This window comes from Hemiscyllium ocellatum, chromosome 46 (genome assembly GCF_020745735.1).
Source record: "Hemiscyllium ocellatum isolate sHemOce1 chromosome 46, sHemOce1.pat.X.cur, whole genome shotgun sequence".
NCBI classification, from domain to species: domain Eukaryota; kingdom Metazoa; phylum Chordata; class Chondrichthyes; order Orectolobiformes; family Hemiscylliidae; genus Hemiscyllium; species Hemiscyllium ocellatum.
The window spans coordinates 4,740,174-4,755,679 of NC_083446.1; the positions used below are offsets into that span (position 1 = coordinate 4,740,174).

At 50.0% G+C, this 15,506-nt stretch overlaps 1 protein-coding gene across 1 annotated transcript; it reads left to right on the top strand.

Moving 5' to 3' along the window:
• Window positions 1-5,347: 5,347 nt before the first annotated feature.
• LOC132836253 (zinc finger and BTB domain-containing protein 42-like) lies at window positions 5,348-13,859 on the top strand. The gene is made up of 2 exons (XM_060855610.1): window positions 5,348-5,887; window positions 11,752-13,859. Exon 2 carries the CDS (start codon window positions 11,846-11,848, stop codon window positions 13,412-13,414), a length of 1,569 nt encoding a protein of 522 aa, XP_060711593.1. The 5' UTR covers window positions 5,348-5,887; window positions 11,752-11,845; the 3' UTR covers window positions 13,415-13,859.
• The last annotated feature ends 1,647 nt before the right edge of the window (window positions 13,860-15,506 follow it).

Below are 15,506 nucleotides of genomic sequence, written 5' to 3' on the forward strand. Positions count from 1 at the left end.
ATGGGCCGGGTGCTGGCAGGTGGGACTAGATTGGGTTGGGATATCTGGCTGGCATGGACAAGTTGGGCCGAAGGGTCTGTTTCCATGCTGTACATCTCTATGACTCAATGAAGACGTATATGGATAAGACGTATATGATTTGCGCAAAAATTGGGCATATGACGTGGGAAAGGATAAAGTTGTTCACTTTGGCAGGAAGAATAAAAAAAACAGAGTATTATTTAAATAGAGATTAGCGACACGTTCAGCTCGCAGAGTGATCCATGAGTTTGAGCACCGGAATCACAAAATGTTAGTCATAGAGTCATAGAGATATACAGCACGGAAACAGACCCTTCGGCCCATCCCGTCCATGCCGACCAGATATCCCAACCCAATCTAGTCCCACCTGCCAGCCCATATCCATCCAAGCCCTTCCTATTCATATACCCATCCAAATGCCTCTTAAATGTTGTCATTGTACCAGCCTCCACCACATCCTCTGGCAGCTCATTCCAAACCCGTACCATCCTCTGTGTAAAAAAAGTTGTCCCTTAGCTCTTTTTTATATCTTTCCCCTCTCACCCTAAACCCATGCCTCTCTAGTTCTGGACTCCCTGACCCCAGAGAAAAGACTTTGCATATTTATCCTATCCATGCCCCTCATAATTTTGTAAACCTCTATAAGGTCACCCCTCAGCCTCCAACGCTCCAGGGAAAACAGCCCCAGCCTGTTCAGCCTCTCCCTATAGCTCAGATCCTCCAACCCTGGCAACATCCTTGTAAATCTTTTCTGAACCCTTTCAAGTTTCACAACATTTTTCCAATAGGAAGGAGACCAGAATTGCACGCAATGTTCCAAAAGTGGCCTAACCAATGTCCTGTACAGCCACAACATGACCTCCCAACTCCTGTACTCAACACTCTGACCAATAAAGGAAAGCATAGCAAACGCCTTCTTCACTATCCTATCTACCTGCAACTCCACTTTCCATGAGCTATAGTGTGTAGGTACAGCAAATAATTAAGTAGTCTATTGGAATGTTGTCCATTATTGATGAGGATGACTTTCTTCAACCAGAGGGTGGTGACTCTGTGGAATTCATTGCCAGAGAGGCCAAGTCATTCAGGACATTTAAGACGGAGATACATAGGTTCATAATTAGTGAGGGACATCAAGGGTTACAGGGTAGAAGGCAGGAGAATTTTCTTATAATGCGAGATCGAACGAGAACGGGAACTATTGCATTATTATCAGAACTAACAGTGTACCTGTCAGTTGAGAAATACATCAACGATAATCAAATGGTGGTGCAGATTCAATGGGCCGAATGGCCTAATTCCATTCCTATATTTTATGGTCAAATTGTGGGGTCTATTACTAGAGGAATTGAAAATAAAAATAAGCAAGTTACACTTCTTTTATACAGGGGGTGGTAAGACAATGCCTCAAGCACAGTGTGCTTATTTAAGGAAGGATTTTTAAAAATCCATTCATAGGATAGGGTAAATAGACATAGTCTTTTCCCTGGGGTGGGGGAGTCCAGAACTAGAGGGCATAGGTTTAGGGTGAGAGGGGAAAGATATAAAAAAGAGCTAAGGGACAACTTTTTCACACAGAGGGTGGTACGTGTATGGAATGAGCTGCCAGAGGAAGTGGTGGAGGCTGGTACAATGACAACATTTAAGAGGCATTTGGATAGGTATATGAATAGGAAGGGTTTGGAGGGATATGGGCAGCATTTATGGCCCATTACTAATTGCCCAGATGTCCAGAGTTAAGCACATTGGTATGGGTCTGGAACCACATGTAGACCAGACCAGATAAGGGTGGCAGAACTCCTTTCCTAAAGGGTATGTCTGACAATCAAACAATGGATTCATTAGCCTCTTAATTCTAGATTTCTTTTGAATTAAAATTCCTCCATCTGCCATGGCAGGATTCAAATCAAGGTCCCCCCGGGTGTCTGGACTAACAGTCCAGAGATAATACCAGTGGGCTGTCACCTCCCCTAAATGTAAATGAGTTTTGAGACAGTTAAGAGGATGTTTCTTGGAATGACTGGATTGTCTTATTCGGAAGGGTTGGGCAGACTGGGTTAGTTTCCACTGGAATTCAGAAGAACAAGGGACGATTTGATTGAAGTCTATAAGACTCACAAGGTAACACAACCCATTAACAATCCCTACTAACAGTTACCCACTCCTTTGTCTGTCCAACTGCTCTCCTCTCACTGGGCTCTATCCCCGTCTGTCATTTATTCCTCACCACCCTATCTTCTGCATAAAAAAACCAACATTTTCCGTGCTACCATCAGTTCTGAGGAAGCATCACCGGACCTGAAACGTCAACTCTGATTTCTCTCCACAGATGCTGCCAGAGCTGTTGAGCTTTTGCAGCAACCTCTGGTTTTTTGTTTCGGTTTCCTCCCACAGTCCAAAGATGTGCGGGTCAGGTGAATTGGCCATGCTAAATTGCCCGTAGTGTTAGGTGGGGGGTATATGTAGGGGTATGGGTGGGTTGCGCTTCGGCGGGTCGGTGTGGACTTGTTGGGCCGAAGGGCCTGTTTCCACACTGTAAGTAATCTAATCTAAAAAAAAAGTAATCTAATCTAATTCTGCAGTTCTGTTGGTGTTTGTAAGATCCTGAATAGTCCTGACAATGTGAACACGGGAAAGATGCTGTGAGAAACAAAGCTCACTCACGTCAATAATTTCAGTCCGAGACAAGATCTGAATCAGTAGGGTCATTTATTTCACACTTGCAAGTGGGTGCGATGTCCACTGTCCACAAGGCAGGGACAAAACACACCGAATTCAACGAATACTCGATACTTATATAATTCGGTTTCTATTCTTTTTATAACATTGCTTCTCCCCTGTTTACATCTTCCACTTCCCTAAGAACGGTACCCATTACTCCTGTTTATCTCCTGCCTTATCTGGTCTTGTCTGTGACAAAATGCTTATTTCTGGCCTCACAAGGCCGTTTGACCTCATCTCGCTGTGGGTCATTGTTAGGCATATCCTTTCCTTACCATTATCTACTCCCTCCATCTGTGCCTCCCCTCTCATACAGGTCATTAAGACCCTTTTAATTGGGGTTTGTTCCTGTGATTCTGTAAAAGTGGGAAACAGATATTTATACCTACTGTTCGTACAGGCCTATCTAGCTTAACTGCCTCCCCTCACAATGTTGTGGGTCAGTCCAGAACCAGGGGGCACTGTTTTAACATTTTGGGGAAGGGGTGGAGGGTCACTGAGTCAAGACAAAGATGAGGAGAATTATCTTCTCTAAGAAAAGTTTAACAATTCCTACTCAGAAGACATTAGAGGCAGGAACATTCGATACTTTTAAGGTGGAAATAAATATGTTCTGAATGGCAGGGGATCAAGAATTATTGGGGGGGAACAGGGCAATAGGCAAGGGAAATGTGAAACAAGTAGAGTTGAAGAGCAAAATGGTCCTCAATCATAGATTTATACGATATATATGCCTGAATAAACAAGACTAAAACTGGTGATCTGGGTCATTTACAACTATGGGAGCTTGCTAGATGTGAAATGGGCTGCTATGGTTCACATAGAAACCATATTTCAAAAGAAGGAAGAAGGGAATTCAATGACTGTAAAATTCTGTCAAATCTCTGGAGGAAGTGAGAGATGCTATTGCAATGAATAACTTGTCTGCATGGTGGCACAGTGGTTAGCACTGCTGCCTCACAGTGCCTGAGACCTGGGTTCAATTCCCGACTCAGGCGACTGACTGTGTGCTGTAAGTAATCTAATCCATCGTGCTAATTTTAGTGGATAGTAAAATGCTTGCTTTGTTGCTACTCCTGGGGTCATTTCATATTGCGCAATTTTCTTATATGATTAGATTCTCTACAGTGTGGAAAGAGGCCCATTCAGCCCAACCAGTCCACACTGACCCACCAGAGAGTAACCCACCCCGACCCGTTTCCCTCTGAATGAAGCACCTAGCACTACGGGCAATTTAGTACAGCCAATCGACCGACCTGCACATCTTTGGACTGTGGGAGGAAACCCACACAGACACGGGGAGAATGTGCAAACTCTGCACAGACAGTCGCCCGAGGCTGGAATCGAACCTGGGACCCTGGTGAGGCACCCATGTTAACCACGGAGCCACTGTGCCACCCTTATGTGAGACCGAACGAGAACGGGAACTACTGCATTATTATCAGAACTGACAGTATATCTGTTGGCCTTTCCCTGCTGCATGGTAGAGGAGTTGGGTTTTGGAAGATGCTGCCTGAGGATCTTTGGTGAGTTTCTGCAGTGTATTTTGACGATGGTACACACTGCTGCTACTGAGCGTCGGGGGGTAGATGTGGTGCCCATCAAGTGGGGGCTGCTTTGTCCCTAGATGGTGTTGAGCTTGTTGAGTGTTGTTGGAGCTGCCCCCATCCAGGGGCAAGGGGGGAATATACCCTCACCCTCCTGACTCGTGCCTTCGTAGATGGTGGGACGGGCTTTTGGGAGTCAGGAGGTGAGTTACTCATTTCTGGTCAATGGTAAATGGGGTAAAGGACTTAAAGAGACTGATAAAGGAGTCCTCCTTGAACAGTGTGCTAAGTGGTGGAGGGAAGATGAAATCTGGGAGTTTGTGAAAGACAGTCCTCCCAGCCTCCAGGTGGCGACAGTAGGACAGTGGAGCTTCTGGGAAGAAATGAATGTTTATGTGAAGTAGTCCTCCCAGCCTCCAGGTGGCGACAGTAGGACGGTGGAGCATCTGGGAAGAAATGAATGTGTATGTGAAGTAGTCCTCCCAGCCTCCAGGTGGCGACAGTAGGACAGTGGAGCTTCTGGGAAGAAATGAATGTGTATGTGAAGTAGTCCTCCCAGCCTCCAGGTGGCGACAGTAGGACAGTGGAGCTTCTGGGAAGAAATGAGTGTGTATGTGAAGTAGTCCTCCCAGCCTCCAGGTGGCGACAGTAGGACAGTGGAGCTTCTGGGAAGAAATGAGTGTGTATGTGAAGTAGTCCTCCCAGCCTCCAGGTGGCGACAGTAGGACAGTGGAGCTTCTGGGAAGAAATGAGTGTGTATGTGAAGTAGTCCTCCCAGCCTCCAGGTGGCGACAGTAGGACAGTGGAGCTTCTGGGAAGAAATGAGTGTGTATGTGAAGTAGTCCTCCCAGCCTCCAGGTGGCGTGGCGGAGGGGGGGGGGGGTCAGTGTAACTCTGGGAATAAAGGAAGTTGCATACGAGAGAGTCCTCCCGTCCTCCAGGTGGCGAGAGGGGGAACTTGCTTGGTCAGGCGTCAAACGCCCTTGGCCGTTGCCATGGCAAAGGCGGCGCGAATCTCGCGAGACGGGGTGGCATTTCCGGTCCGGCCGCGGGGGGGAAGAGAGCGCGGTGTGCGCCTGCGCATCGGCTCGTGGTGGGGGTGTGCGGGTGAACGGAACCAAAGGCGACGCTGCGTTTAGAGGGTTTTTTTTCTCTCTGGAGAAGAAGGGGCGCCGGTTCGGGCTGTACTGAGTGAGATCGTGTGGGGCGGAGAGAAGGAGAAGCGGGTCCGGAACCTCGGGTGAACTGGGCCTTTCGCCGCCCGCCTCTTTTCGGTTTTTTTTGTGTGTGTGTGTGTCACCCCGGCAGCGGTTCGCGGGGAACATCCAATGGCAGGGCAGCCGGAGCATTGAGTGACGGCCCGCCTGACCAATCGGCACCAGGGGCCCCCGCCATGTGTGACAGCTAAATCGGCCAATCAACAGCGGGGCGCTGGTTGAGTGACGGTACATCCAGCCAATTGGAGGCTGTCGTGGACTGCGTGACGGTCGGATTGGCCAATCGACAGCGGGGCTGGGTCGGTGGCGGCCTGCCCCCTCCCAAGGGGACGGTAATCATTGGCAGGTTGGCTATGAGTCTTCAGCCAATCAGCGAATTGAGTGAGTGGGTCTTTCTTAATTGGTGTCGAGCCTCCAATAGACAGAGGGGTAACTAACTGGCCAATCAGGCTCTCTCAGGGGGTAACTAACTGACCAATCAGCCTCTCTCAGGGGGTAACTAACTGACCAATCAGGCTCTCTCAGGGGGTAACTAACTGGCCAATCAGGCTCTCTCAGGGGGTAACTAACTGGCCAATCAGGCTCTCTCAGGGGGTAACTAACTGACCAATCAGGCTCTCTCAGGGGGTAACTAACTGGCCAATCAGGCTCTCTCGGTGGTAACTAACTGGCCAATCAGCCCCTCTCAGGGAGTGATGAACTAGCCAATCATTTCCTCCGGGGGGAGGGTAGCTAACTGGCAAATCAACCCCTCTCCTGGGGTAACTAACTGACCAATCACTTCCTTCTAGGGAATAATTAACTGGCCAATCAGTTCCCCTCAAGGGATAAGTAAGTAATTGGCCAATCAGTTCATTCAGAGCTGAAAAACGTGTTGCTGGAAAAGCGCAGCAGGTCAGGCAGCATCCAAGGAGCAGGGGAATTGACGTTTCTGGCATAAGCCCTTCTTCAGGAATCTGTCCGAAACGTCGAATCTCCTGCTGCACTTTTCCAGCAACACATTTTTCAGCTCTGATCTCCAGCATCTGCAGTCCTCACTTTCTCCCAATCAGTTCATTCAGTCAATAGGTAAAAGCTGACCAATCAGCTCCTCTGAGCTAGCCTCCTCGCTGGGGAAGTGAGCTCCACAGAGATATCAACCTCTGACTCAGAAAGTTCCTCCCATGTCTTAAATGTGGGAAATCTTTTATTTAAGTTAGTAGTTAGTGTCTCTGGCAGAACAGGATACATCATCTCAGCATCCACCATGTCAAATTTCCTCAAGATCTTTTGTGTCTTAATCAGATCAACTAATGGATCATGACCACATCTTTGGATACCAGTTGAGGAAACCTCTTCTGATTGAGAAGAGGCAGTCCCAAACTGAAGTGGTCCAGTCTTAAATGAGTTAAACAAAATGAGAGACTATGGGAACTAAACTCTGATGAAACACAAAATCAAATCTGGAATCTTTGACTCGGTCAGTAAAGGCATCAGGTTAAAAAGCGTAAACACTGGTTGGTTCCCCAGCTGGGTCCCGTACTCTTGGAAGGATTTCAGGGCCTTGCAGAGGATGAGGAGGAGTTTTACTGGATCTGGACCAGGGATGAGGGACTTTGATCCATATGGGAGACTGGGGATACTGGGATCATTCCCCACAGAGCAGAAAAGGTTTGGGGGAGATTGTTCAAAATCAGGAAGGTGTTTTGATTGAGTGAATGAGGGAGAATCAGACACAGATTGAAGAGACTAGAGAAAAGAACCCAAGGGGAAGATGAGAAAATTTTATTTGAAGCAGTGTATGAATGATCTATTGTCACATATATCCAGGGAGATATGATAAAAAGTATTCTTTCACCGCAATCTGGCGCTTTTTTGAAGTAATAAAAGAATAAAAAGAAAATAGAGTTCATCTTCATCTGCTGTTGTCCCAAACACAGCTTCAGGACTTCTGCATAGTCCTGCTCCAGTCCTACCACATCCAGGAATCCCTGCTTTAGACACCAACTCTACCGAATGTGTCCAGGCTCCAGGCCTACTGCAGCCAAGAGACCCTGCTTCTCCATCGCCATAGCCAAGGCCCCATTACCATTCCAGGAGTTCACACATCAGGCTGATGAGCCAGGAGTCACTACTGACACCGCTCCAGCCAAACCCAATTCCTGTGCAACAACCTTGAAGAAGAGGGTTGTAGTGATCTGGAATGGGTGCCGGGAGCAGATTCAACAGGGACTTTCGAAAGGGGAAGTCAGACAAATACTTGAAAAAGACAGATCTGTCAGGGCTATGGGGCTGAGTGGGTCTAAGTGGACAGATCTGTCAAAGAGACAGGATAGCTAAACGGCCCTTTCTAACCTATATTTATTGTCTCTGGGCTGTAGTATTCAGCCATCAATGTCAGACAGTCATGATAAAAACAATTGGGAATCTGGGAGAAACCTCACCCAGACAATGGAGGAGTTGAGGCAAATTGAACTGACATATTTAAGGAGGAAGCTGTATAAACAACATGAGACTGGAGGAATAGCTTAGGATGATGGGGAGGGTGAGGGGGATGGTGATTCTGGAGTTGAAGAGGGCTGGGAGGAAGCTGTTGTTTAGCAGAAATACCATGATGGAAGATGGGTTTGTAAAGGGTTAAATTCCAAGAATGAGTTGCATAGATTGAGCTTATGTTTTCTTGAGCGTAGAAGATTTAGGAGGCCGAGGAGTAACACAGCATGGAAACAGACCCTTCAGCCCAACTCGTCCATGCTGACCAGTTCTCCTAAACCCAATTAGTCCCATTTGCCAATGCCTGGCCCTTTATCCCTCTCAACCTTTCCTATTCACGTAGCTGTCCAAATGTCTTTTAAATGTAGTACCCAGATCTTATCACTTCTTTCTTCAATTGGGTCAGCTACTTGAGAATTTTAAGATGATTAAAGCGTTCAATGAGGTTGATAGAAACTATTTCCGAAGGTGGAGAGGAGCCATCAAATTCAGACAAACATCTGAACGAGGACAATTTGTCAGTTTAGCCCCACGAGCACGTTCATAATTCAATAAGATCACAGCTGACTTGAGTGTAACCTCAAATCTACATTAACTCCTAACCCTGGTAACCTTTCAATCCATTGCTGATTAAGTTTCTAATTGCATAGCTGTTGAAATTGTTCAAGGACTCTGCTTCCGCCACCTATTCAGTGATGTCCAAATGTGTGCGGGTTAGGTGGCTTGACCATGGGAAATGCAAGGTTACAGGGACAGGTTGGGGGGTGGAGGGGTTGGTGGGATGCTCTTTGGAGGGTCAGTGTGGACTCGAGGGCCGAATGGCCTGCTCCCACACTGTAGGGCTTCTGTGATTCTATGATATTCAGAAATTGACTGCCAAAGAATCTCAATCCTCTGAGAGAAAACAATCTTGCCTCTCCTCTCTTTTAAATGTATGACTGCTGATTTTTAAAATAATAACCCTCCATGCTACACTCTCCCACCAGAGGAAACATCCCCTCCACATCCATGCTGTTAAAACACCTCAGGCTCTTCCATGTTTCAATCAATTTGCCTCTTACTCTTCTCAACTTCAGTAGAAATGAGCCTAACCTGTTCAACCTTGGCTTATAAAAAAAGAACCTGCCCATTCCCAGTATTAATCGAGTGAATGTCTGAAATGCCTCCAATACATTGTCATCCATCATTAAATAAGGGGACCAGTATTGTACACGGTATCCCAGATGTGGTCTCTCCAATGCTCTGTACAGCTAAAGCAAAACCCCTCTATTTTTGTCACAATAAATGATAATGCTTTATTAGCTTTCTGAATTACTTGCTATCCCTGGATACTTATAAGATTCATGCACTGGACACCCAGATCCCTCTGCATCTCAAAGCATCCATCTTTGTTTCTTCAACAAATTTAGCATCAATACCATAGGTCTCTTCATCAAAGTCATTATGTGGGTTCTAAATAGTTGAAGTCCCAATGATGACTCCTGTAGCACACAATTTGTTTCATCTTGCCTATCTGAAGAAGACCCAGTTATGCCTACTGTATTCTGCCTTCCGGCCACTTCTCTCTCCATGCTGAAATATTACCCCAATGCCATGAACTTGTATTATCATCAAACATTTTTGATTAGACACATCACCAGCTGCCTTCTGGAAATCCTCTTCATCCATAACACAAATTTCCTCCTTCAACTTCCCCAGTATTGACTGGGAATACTATAGTTCAAGTAGTTAGATGGGTCAGTTTTTGTTCAATGTATGCAGGAGGGTTTTCTGACACCATACGTAGACAGGCTAACAAGGGGCAATATCATTGGATTTGGTACTGGGGAATGAACCCAGCCAGGTGTTAGATTGGGAGGTAGGTGAGCACAATGGGCAGGGATAGGTATAAACCGTAGGGAGAGGTTTAACTGGGGGAAAGGCAATTATGATGCGGGTAGACAAGATTAAAGATGCACAGGATGGGGATAGACACTGCAGAGGATGGACGCTCTTGAAATGTGGAGCTTATTCAAGGAACAACTACTGCGGGTCCTTGATAAGTATATACCTATCAGGCAGGGAGGTAGCTGTTGAGAGAGGGAGCCACGTTTTACTGAAGAAGTTAAAGCTCTTGTCAAGAGGAAGACTCATGTGAGGATGAGGTGAGAGTCATAGGTTAGCCAGAAAAGACCTAAAGAGAGGGCTAAGAAGGAGACATGAGAAGTTGTTGGTGGAAAACCCTAAGGCCTTCTATAGGTGTATCAGGAATAAAAGAATGAATAGAGTAAGGTTAGTTCCAATCAAAGATAGTAGTGGAAATTATGTGTAGAATCTGAGGACATAGGGGAAGCGCTTAATGAATACTTTTTGTCAGGATTCACATTGGGAAAGGGCAATGTTAGTGAGAATACGGAGATACAGGCTACAGGATTAGTTGAGATTGAGGTTGACAAAGAAGAGGTTTTAGCAATTTTGGAAGATCTGAAAATAGGTAAGATCCCGGGGCCAGATGGGATTTATCCTCGGATTCTCTGGGAAGCCAGGAAGGAAATTGCAACGCTTCGAACTTTATGTCATCATTGTCGACAGGAGTAATGCCGGAAGACTGGAGGATAGCAAATGTTGTTCCCTTGTTTAAGAAGGGGAGTCTGGACAACCCTGGGAATTATAGGCCAGTGAGCTTTCCTTCGGTTGTGGGTAAGGTGTTGGAAAAGGTTATAAGAGATAGGATTTATAATCATCTGGAAAGGAATAATTTGATGAGGGATAGTAAACACAGTTTTGTGAGGGGTAGGCCATGCCTCACTAACCTTTATTGAGTTCTTTGAGAAGATGACAAAACAAGTGGATGAAGGTAAGGCGGTTGATGTGACGTATCTGGACTTCAGTAAGGTGTTTGATAAGGTTCCACACAATAGGCTTTCGCACAAAATACGGAGTTTTGGGATTGAAGGCGATCTAGCAGTTTGGATCAGAAATTGGCTCGCTGAGAGAAGACAGAGGGGGTGGTTGATGGGAAATGTTCATGCTGGAGCTCAGTTACCAGTGGTATGCCGCAAGCATCTGTTTTGAGGCCACTGCTGTTTGTCATTTTTATAAACGATCCGGAGGCGAGCGTATACAAGGGTGGGTTGATAAATTTGCAAATGACTCTAAGGTAGGCAGAGTTGTAGATAGTGCTGAAGGATGTTATGGGTTACACAGAACATAGATAAGATGCAGAGCTGGGCAGAGAAATGGCAAATAGAGTTTAATGTGGAAAAGTGTGAGGTAGTTCACTTCGGAAGAAGTAACAGAAATGTAGCGTGCTGGGCTAATGGTCAAATTCTTGGCAGTGTAGATGAACAGAGAGATCTCTGTGTCCAGCTGTATAAGTCCCTGAGAGTTGCCACCCGGGCTGACAGGGTTGTTAAGAAGGCATATGGTGTGTTGGTGTTTATTGGTAGGGAGATTTGAGTTTCAGAGCCACGAGGTCATGCTTCATCTGTACAAGACGCTGGTAAAACCGCACCTGGAGTATTGCGTGCAGTTCTGGTCAATGCATTACAGGAAGGATGTGGAAGCTTGGGAAAGGGTTCAGAGGAGATTTACTGGAATGTTGTCTGGTATGGAGGGAAGGTCTTACGAGGAAAGGCTGAGGGAATTGAGGCTGTTTTCGTATTGGGGTTGAGGTTGGGGCTGTGGAGCAGGCCATTCAGCCCATCGAGCCCCTTGCTGAGTTTGTGGTAGACCAATTGCCCGTCCAGTGTCACTCAATGATCCTTCTCCACTCTCTCTCTTTTCTCTTCCAGGATGAGCGAGGCCTGGGGATTCCCGAGAGTCTGACACCATCCCTGATTCTCCCCCCTCACTCCCGACACACGGTTCACACCTCCCCACCCCCCGATGGAGTTCCCTGACCATGGTCGTTTGCTGCTGCAGAGCCTGCGGGATCAGAGGCACCAGGGCTTCCTGTGCGACTGCACGGTGCTGGTGGGAGCAGTGCAGTTCCAGGCCCACCGGGCAGTGCTCGCCTCCTTCAGCACCTACTTCCACATGTTCTACAAGGAGGAGGCGGTAGGCCGCAGGGACGTGGTGGGCCTGGACGACGAGATCGTGACGGCGCCGGCCTTCTCCCTGCTGCTGGAGTTCATGTACGAGGGCCGGCTGCGCTTCAGCGGCGCACCCACCGAGGACGTGCTGGCTGCGGCCAGTTTCCTGCACATGAACGACATCGTCAAGGTGTGCAAGGGCCGGCTGAAGGCTCGGGCCCTGGCGGAAGCTGACAGCACCCGCAAGGAGGACGAGGCCCAGCAGCAACCGCCAGCAGGGGGAGGGCTCGGCCTGTCCGCCTCCTACCGGGGGGTCGTGCCGCCCCCACCCGCCCCTCCCCTGCAGCCCCCACCGCCCTCTCGGAGACAGGCCCCGGGCCCAGCGGAGCTGCCGTACGCCTCGGGGGGCGAGGAGGACAGGGCCGGAGCCTCCCTCCTGCTGCTGCAGCCCCCCGAGGCGCCGGCCCCCGGTCGCTGGCCCCCCGAGCCAGCCGACACCACCACCAGCAGCCAGGCCAGCATGGAGACCGAGGCCTACCCCAGCAGGCCGGCCGGCAACGTGCTGGCCAGCCCTTCCTCCTCCACGGCGGAGGCCCCCTGTCCCCGCTGGGCCGGGCTGTCGGGCGGCAGGAGGAGGCCCCACCGGGAGGAGGAGGAGGAGGGCGGGGAAGAGGAGGCAGGGGACGGGGACACTGAGGACGACGGAGACCTGATCACGGTCAAGGTGGAGGATGACCTGTTCTCCGAGGAGGAGGCCGGAGAGGAGCCGCCCGAGGGCGATGCTGCTGAGGCGGTGGAGGCCGCTGCTGCCTCCTGCTGCCCGCAGCTCGACGACCTCTTCCAGCAGCCGCCAGCGGAGCTAGCCCAGCCCCAGACCCCAGCCTTGGCCGGGGGAGGGAGCGGGGGCCATATCGTCATCTCGGACGAGGACGAGATGCCGTCGGAGGACGACGCCTTCCCGGCTCCTGGCCTCTACCACCACCGGGCTCTCCCACCGCCCGCCCCACAGGCCTCAGCGGGAGACCTGGGCTCCCCTGCCTCCCTGGGCCTATCAGCCAAGCTCTACTTCCAGGACCTGCCGCCAGGGCCAGGGCCTGGGCCGGGCCCAGCCGGCTCAGAGGATGAGCTGCCGACCTGTGGGGCCTGCGGCAAGACTTTCTCCTGTGCCTACAGCCTGAAGCGGCACGCCCTGGTGCACACCCGCGAGCGGCCCCATAGCTGCCGCTTCTGTCTCCGTCGGTACTCACAGTCCGGGGACCTGTACCGCCACATGCGCAAGTACCACAACGCCCACGTCTCGTCATCATCCCCTGGACCAGGCCCTGGACCAGGCCCTGGTCCCGGACCCAGCCCTGGCCGACAGGACTCCTCCAACGGTGGCTGGAAGTGGATGGACAAGCCTCCTTCAGAACAGTGGAAATGAGATCCATTCCCTTTCCCTGACCTCTCCCCCACCCTCGACCCTTCCCCTTTTTATCCTTAGTTCTACCCCCCCCCACCTTCCACTACCCTCAACCCTTCACCCCCCAACCCTCCACTACCCTCAACCCTGCTCCCACCCTCCACTACCCTCAACCCTTCCCCCACTCTTCTCCCAACCCTTCACTACCCTCCACCCTTCTCCCCCCCCACCCTCCACTACCCTCCACCCTTCTCCCCCCCCTCCACCCTTCTCCCCCTCCCTCCACCCTTCTCCCCCTCAACCCTTCTCCTCCCCCACCCTCCACTACCCTCCACTACCCTCCACCCTTCTCCCCCTCAACCCTTCTCCTCCCCCACCCTCCACCCTTCTCCTCCCCCACCCTTCACTACCCTCCACCCTTCTCCTCCCCCACCCTCCTCCCTCCACCCTTCACTACCCTCCACCCTTCCCCACCCTTCTCCCCCAACCCTTCCCCCCGCCAACCCTTCACTACCCTCCACCCTTCTCCCCCCCACCCTCCACCCTTCTCCCTCCACCCTTCTCCCCCCCACCCTCCACCCTTCTCCCTCCACCCTTCTCCCCCCCCACCCTCCACCCTTCTCCCTCCACCCTTCTCCCCCCCACCCTCCACTACCCTCCACCCTTCTCCCCCCCACCCTTCTCCTCCCCCACCCTCCATTACCCTCCACCCTTCCCCCACCCTCCACCCTTCTCTCCCCCACCCTCCACCCTCCACCCTTCTCCCCCCACCCTCCACCCTCCACCCTTCTCCCCCCACCCTCCACCCTTCTCCCCCCACTCTCCACTACCCTCCACCCCACCCTCCACTACCCTCCACCCTTCTCCTCCCCCACCCTCCACTACCCTCCACCCTTCTCCTCCCCCACCCTCCACTACCCTCCACTACCCTCCACCCTTCTCCCCCTCAACCATTCTCCTCCCCCGCCCTCCACTACCCTCAACCCTTCTCCTCCCCCGCCCTCCACTACCCTCAACCCTTCCCCCCCCCGACTATCCTCAGCTGAACTCTTCCCCCTCTATCCCCAACTCTTCCACCCCCATTAGCCTCACCTCCTCCCCTCCCCCTCTGTGCCCTGAAGTGACAGTGGACAGTTTTCGATGCTGCAAAAGTTCTGACATTTGGAGGAAAGAAAACCCACAAAATTGCAACAAACAAAATCTTTTATATATAAATATATATATCTCCACACCAGCCATCCTGTAAAATGACTTTAAATTAAATTCATCCCCAGGAGCAGTTGAGTAAAAGCTGTACATTCGAGGAATGGTCTTTGTTTCTAATTAATTAATTTCTTTGTTTTTTTTCCTCTCTCTCTGGGTCAAATGGGTATGTTTTAACAGCATTCAATTTGTTACCTATATTAAAACAATCTTGGACCAGCTCGCTGCACTCACCTCACTGCTGTGTGATAATCCTGTTGACTATGTTTGTGATGGTAATTTGTTTATGTAAATGTGTCACACTGGAGACTGCCATTTTAGCCAGGGGGGCACCCGCAGGGCAGGAGGAGGAGGAGTGGGGGGGCAGATGTGTTTACAGGGACAGTTTTTAAAGTGAGGGTCTACGGTAGTTGTGTATGTCCTATCAACAGACCTCTTTAGTTAAGCCCGTCTGTGTGCAGTGACACGGGGGTTGTTTTAAAATCAAATGTTTCCATTAAGCACCAACCTACTCTGGTCTCATTTTCCAGCACTTGGCCTGTAGCCTTTTGATTATTTTCTGATAAAGCTGTTCAGTGATGTTATTACAGTACTCTGGGACTCATACCAGGTCTGCTGGCTCACTGGTAAGAGCCCCCTCATAACCTTATATGCTACGCTGATCCGAACGATGATGTCTTGGTGTTTCCCAACTCTTTGTTTTAGACAGAATTCCAGATACCCACCACGTTTTGGGCGAAAACAAATCCTGCCTTAAATCCCCTCTAAACCTCCTGCTCCTCACCTTAAATCTATGCTTCCCCCACTCCACTGTACTAAGGAAAAATGTTTCTCGCTGTCTGTGCCTCTCTGTTGTACACCTCGGCCTACAACAGGTCTATCCAGTCTCTTCACTGCTGGCAACTCCCTG